A 6,063-nucleotide genomic window follows, 5' to 3' on the forward strand; every position below is an offset into this window, starting at 1 on the left:
TTAATAAAGAAATTAATTAATAGACTTTTTAAAATATTAAAAATATTTTAATACATTTTTTAAAATTAAGAAATCAAGAACTTCTAAAAACAAGATAAACAATTTAAATATATTGATTTTCTAAAAACTTAAAAATTCTGAATTAGCTTTCTCACTATCAAATAAAGCCTAAACCATTGCTCCTTAACTCCTAAAGATGTTCTTTTTCTTATTATTTTTTATTTTTTTCAAATCCTTGTAGAATATTATAATTTTTTTACTTTGGGCGTGAATAATGTGCAATCTGCTAACTCATTCCACCGCTGTCTCTCTCTCTTCCTCTCATGCGAATGTGGAAAATTAGAGCAGTTTGCTTTTCCACTAGCTTGAGAATAATACATGTCTAAACTGCAGAACAGTGGACCACATAAAGAGAAAGTGCTCCTTAACGTGGAAACACAACACAACCGTTAATATGATACCAAAGTAGAACAATTTCCTTTTCCTTTTTTCAACTCTTCTGCTATCTCTTCCTCTTTTTGCATTGAGATACTAAGTTATGTAGGAGGACAAAACACCCCCTGCCTTTTACCCAAATAGCTTCCATGTCCCCCTTAATAAATCTGGTCATTGCAAACCTGGTTCAAGCTTAACAACTTTGTCATTATTACCAAATAAAATAATCATAATCATGGACAGACGGATACGACATTTATATTTAGTGTATCAATTATCATTTACATGACACACAGTATTTATTTTTAATAAGAGCAAATATATATGTAATAAACTTATGCTAAATTAATCATAATTTAACCATATATAGTTAAATTTAGTAAATATATAATTTTAATTTATTAAATTTAAATTCATTAAATTTTTATTTAGTTAGATTAATAAAAATATATTAGTTTTCTAAACTTTATTATAAAAGGATGAGGGAAGCTAAGTATATTAAAAATAAACTCTTATTTAACATATTTTTATTTAATAATTAGAATTTCGAGAAACGAACGAGTCGACCGGGATTAGGTCTCTCACTAATTATTGGTCAAATTATTTTTTAGGTTGCTCAAATGTTTTAGTCTAAGATGACAGTTGGCATTAGGAACATGCCTAATTGTATTATGATAAGTAACCAACCACAAATAAAAGTTACTTAAATCTACTTGTAAGGTATTTCTTTTGACTTTGAGCTTTAACATTGCTGAGAAGGCAATAAAACTAAGACTTAATAAAAGGTGAAACGGGGAGTTAACATCAAAGATGAGGAATATTTTGTTCACACAGTAAATTTTCTGCCTTCCTCTTTACTTTAAACTTGCCCCTTATATCCTATTTTTTTCCCCCATATCTCACTTTCAATCTTTCCTGTAGAAAAGTTATTCTGTTTCCTCTCCTTCCACCACCTGTTCTGTCTTCTGTCTACTCCACCAGAGTTGCAGCTAAGAACGGTACGGCGTCACTTTCACCTCTCTCTCTCTCTCTCTCTCTCTCTCCCTATCTCGTGCTTGTGTGCTTTTGCTCTCTCTGCTGCTTAAAGAGGCAATACTGCTTGCTTTTTCTGCCACTTCTGTTACAGTTGCACACCTCATTTCAGTAATTTTCTTCTGCTCTTTTAACTCATTTCTTTCCTTATTTAAAATATAGTATCTAGATCTCTCTCTCTCTAAGGCCACTACACTGGGCTTCTCTTCGTACGTCAAGCAGTTCCAGTGGCCATACACAACGCAGGCTCATGGTTCTGCAGGTAATTTGTATCAGACATTAACTAATCTGCAAATACTATGACCAACATGTTTTGTTTTTATTATTATTATTTTTTTTTGCTACATTGCATTTGCAGGAAACTGGGTGGCCTCTAGGCCTAAGACCACTCAATGCAAGAATTGGGTTGGTAAGAAATCAGGAACTCAGTGGTTCAAATTCATTTAGCACTCTTCTTACTGGTTCTCCTAGCTTCACCGCCGATTCTTCCTCAGATCTCGATACAGAGGTCAGCTCATCTTCTTTTCTTTCATTACCATGATAGTCTAGCTTGCCTTTCTCTCAACTCTGCATAAGATTTCAATATGAAGTGTTTTTCTGTGATCAATTTCAGTCTACTGGATCTTTCTTCCATGACAAGAGCATCACACTTGGGAGCCTCATTAGAGTTTCTAGCATCCTAGAGCTCTCAAGAAGATCAACAAGGAGAATAAGGACAGCAGAAACCTTAAGAGACAAGAACAACTGCAAGTCAAAACCTTGGTTCTTTTCACTGTGCTCAAAGCTAAGCAGTGATGATGTGAATGAGAATGACACTCCTTCTCTTGGTCACTTTCTTGAAGAAGAGAGAAGGGCAGCTAATATTCACAGAAGAGAGAGTCCAATGTTAAATGGACCTGATGATTTCTCCCCGGTTCTGCCCAATCGTGATCTTAATTCCCTCTTTGTCGGTGGCCAAGTTGCTAGTTCTTCGTTAGGGGCAGATGGGGGGAGAAGATCCAGCACAGAGTTATTAGAACAAGGCAGTGGCTATGGATTTACATTAATTTTTTCCTGTTTGTGTGGACAACTCATTGAATGATGGCTTCCTCCTCTTGAACATTAAGAAAAAGAAAAAAAAAAAAGGTTTCTGTTAATCACACTGCATTTCTGCACGAGGAACTTTCCCAATGCATAGAAAAATTCAGCATTTTTATTTATTATTATTATTATTATTATTATTATTATTATTTTCAATTTGACTTCAATTGGAATCAATGAATTTGCTGATATTGCTGTTATATATACTTAAATTATAGATATAAATTAATAATAATATTTAAAAATTGCTACATCTATTTTTCACAATTATTATATAAGCAGTGATATAGAGACAAAAGTCATTGTTATAATTTTATTAAAAAATAAATTATTTATCAAAATATAATATTATATATAATAATTTTAAATTATTATTTTAATAATATTAAAAAAATTTACTATTTAGTATATGAAAAAAAAATATTAGTTAATTATTTAATTTTAAAAAATATAATAAAATATTTTTACAATATTAAAAATTTGATTAATTAATTATTTTGATAGTTTTAATCATTAAATATTTTATTATTTAATTATTATAATATAGAAAAACTTTTTAATTAGTCTATCAGTTTGCAAAATGTTTACCGATTAGTTCCTTTATTTTAAGTGTATTTTAGACTTTTTTATAATATTTAATGGTTAAAATTAATAAAGAGACTAATTAATAAATTTTTTGAAGATATGTTAATATATTTTTTAAAATTGAGAGTCCAATTCTATAATACAATAACTAAATAGTATTTATTTGTAAATATAAATTTTATATTTACTACTATATATTAGCATAGGATTGTAAACAAATCGAGCCGAACTGAGTTTTAAAAAGTTGAAGTTTACTTCGTTAAAATTTTTTCGAGCTTGAGCGAAACTCGACCTTTAATCATTTTGAACTCGAATCGAGTATTAATAAGTTCAAACTTGACTCATTTAGCAAATGAGTTTCAATGAGTTGAGTTTTTATCGAGTTTAGTTTTAAATAGTTCACGAATAATTTAATTTATTTGCATCTATAATAAGTTTTAGTTTAAAACTAATAAGTTTAAGACTAAATAATTTTATTTAAATAAGTATATATATATATATATATAAACTAGCTCGTAAATTTATAAAAACGAGCTCTTCAATTTAAACGATTCAAATATATGCAACTTTTAATAGTGTAATTAAATTATATAAAATTGAATTTTAAAAAATTTATATTTGACTTATGAAAATATATGCAGTATTTAAATTTATTTATTTTATAATATTAATCTCAGTCTACTTAATGATACTATTTACGAGCCTGTTCACAAGTCTACTGATGAACTCAGAAACGAGCCGATCTCATGAGACTTAACGAGGTAGATACTATGAAGCTCAAATTTGGCTCGTTTACTAAATGAGTAAAAAATTAAGTTCGAACTTGACTCGTTTAAAATTTAAGTTGAGTCCAATCGAACTTTTATCGAACTTAATTTCAAGTAGCTCTCAAATAATTTGGTTCATTTACACTCCTAAATAACGTAATCTGAACAGGGGAGGGATTATGATTGGCTTACATTAATCATAAAACTTGGTCACTTTTCATATTGATGATCTGAGATCCAGAAAAATAGGGTTTTACAGGGGTTATGTAAACTTAGCGAAAAACTTAGGTCTAGAGGAGGGCAATCCTCCTTTTATCTGTTTTCTTTTGTCCGCTAGTGACATAATAAATTGTCTATCATTGGGCCACCTGTCCCTGCCATGTTGATTCAGACGTATGAGAATATTATATTCCTGCTACATGCGTAATGGTCTCTGATTCTCCACGGGCACGCGTGCTGATGGACCCACCGGACGGATGGGTCGGTCTCCTTCCAGGTTCCGAGCCGGGCCGGAAGATAAGATTAAAACTGAACCCAAAGAGGATCTGTTTGATGAGCCGTACGGGCTGGGCGAGCCTGATTGAGAAACTTAGATGGAGCCCTGTCTCAAGGCTGAGTGGGCCAGACTAGATCCACGCGGGAGACTTGAGGGCCTCCAGATAATGGGCTATTGTCGTGGGCTGGCCCCAGACCGGGGTGAAGAAATCTAGCGGTCATCAATTGCCCCTTTACCTTCTCGTCAGTTATTGTCCGACTGATGAGAGGGTAAATATCGAGAGTAATAATGACCGCGCCGCCCAAGGACAAAACTGCTCAAAACATCTTTTCGGCTCTTCATTATTTCAAATTTCGTATTCTGCCAGTCTTCTTAGAACGTTTGCTCTCCTCCGCTCTTCTGCTCTCTTTGCTTTTCTCTGCTCATCCGTCCTAACTGTTTTCCAGGTACGCCTCTCCTTCTATCATGGATAGCTCTAGTCTTCCCGATGTTGTCAACCTAGAGTCTAGCATCACCCCGTCCAACATTAGGAATTTCATCTTTAGGGAATACCTGGATACCCCTCTTTTTCACATCCGGGCACCTTACCGGAATGAAAGGATCGTTCTTCTTGATCCTTCTCCCCCTGGCCTAGTTGACCCTCAAAGAGACGTCAGTCTAGTCTTCTTTATCAAGCAGAGGGAGTATGGTTTATCTTTCCCCTTTTCTCCGTTCTTCAAAGAGGTCTTCCGGTATTTCGAGATCACCCCTCGAATGCTAACCCCTAACTCTATTCTTTTCATGTCTTTCTTCGAATCTGTGTTTCTGAGCTGGGGGTTCACACCCACGGTTCATCTGTTCGTCAGCTTCTTCAGGCTGGTCAAAGCGAGCCAAAAATTTTACTACTTTGCCCCTCGCGGAGGATTGTCCATCTTCACGGGCTATAAGGACTCTATCAAAGGCTGGGTAGAGGGGTTTTAGTGGTAGAGTTGAAGAAGCAGACGGGGTTGGCTTGGGAGTTTGATCTCCCCTGGGAGGATGTCTCTCTGGGTTGCAATGATCTGCCCCAGCTGAGCCTTACCGACCAGGTCGGATTTCTTCGACTGACTTCTGTGGAGAAGAAGTATGACGTCGAACAGTGCTTGTACGTGTCCAACCTTCGAGATATTAAGAACGCGGGTATCTTATTTTATCTGCCTGCGTTAATTTTGTCTTTATGATGCTTTACTGAAAATGGTCCTAACCTATCTTATTTTTGGTGACTCTTACAGCTTCTTCAGTGAAAATGGACCAGATTAAGCCTCCCAAGAATCTCGTGCTGTCTCGGGAGAGCATGGACGCTGGTCTGGATGCCCTCCTGGCTAGGCAATCCGTGAGGGAGGCTACTCAAAGGGTGGCCGAAGTTATTTCTTCCAGGTCGGTTACCCGACCTCCTCTTCCTCCGGTCTCTTCTCAGGCTCCCAGACCGAGCTCCCGACGTAGCGAGTCGTCTCGGCCCTCCAGCCGCAGCAGATTGAGCTCAGCTCGCCAGTTCTCTCAAGCCCCCCGGCCTCGACGCTCTTCTATTGAGAGGATGGAAGAGGTTCCAAGAGTTACTTCTGAAGTGATTGAGGACACCGGGCTGGTGAGGACGGATCCTGTCTTTCCTCCCGAGGAAGCTCCTGAAGTGGGGCTTGAGGCCCCCATCGC

The 6,063-nt window shown here is 35.8% G+C and overlaps 1 protein-coding gene across 1 annotated transcript; it reads left to right on the plus strand.

The window, feature by feature from the left end:
- Positions 1 to 1,296: 1,296 nt before the first annotated feature.
- On the plus strand, positions 1,297 to 2,678 carry LOC110620702. The gene is made up of 4 exons (XM_021764523.2): positions 1,297 to 1,433; positions 1,630 to 1,729; positions 1,826 to 1,975; positions 2,081 to 2,678. The coding sequence occupies exons 2-4, from the start codon at positions 1,718 to 1,720 to the stop codon at positions 2,546 to 2,548; spliced, it is 630 nt and encodes a 209-aa protein (XP_021620215.1). The 5' UTR covers positions 1,297 to 1,433; positions 1,630 to 1,717; the 3' UTR covers positions 2,549 to 2,678.
- The last annotated feature ends 3,385 nt before the right edge of the window (positions 2,679 to 6,063 follow it).

The sequence above is a fragment of the Manihot esculenta genome, chromosome 8, assembly GCF_001659605.2.
Source record: "Manihot esculenta cultivar AM560-2 chromosome 8, M.esculenta_v8, whole genome shotgun sequence".
NCBI lineage: Eukaryota > Viridiplantae > Streptophyta > Magnoliopsida > Malpighiales > Euphorbiaceae > Manihot > Manihot esculenta.

Coding starts and splice junctions, on each gene's coding strand:
- LOC110620702 (XM_021764523.2), top strand. Junction 1,976..2,080: donor CCTCAGATCTCGATACAGAG/GTCAGCTCATCT, acceptor GATCAATTTCAG/TCTACTGGATCTTTCTTCCA.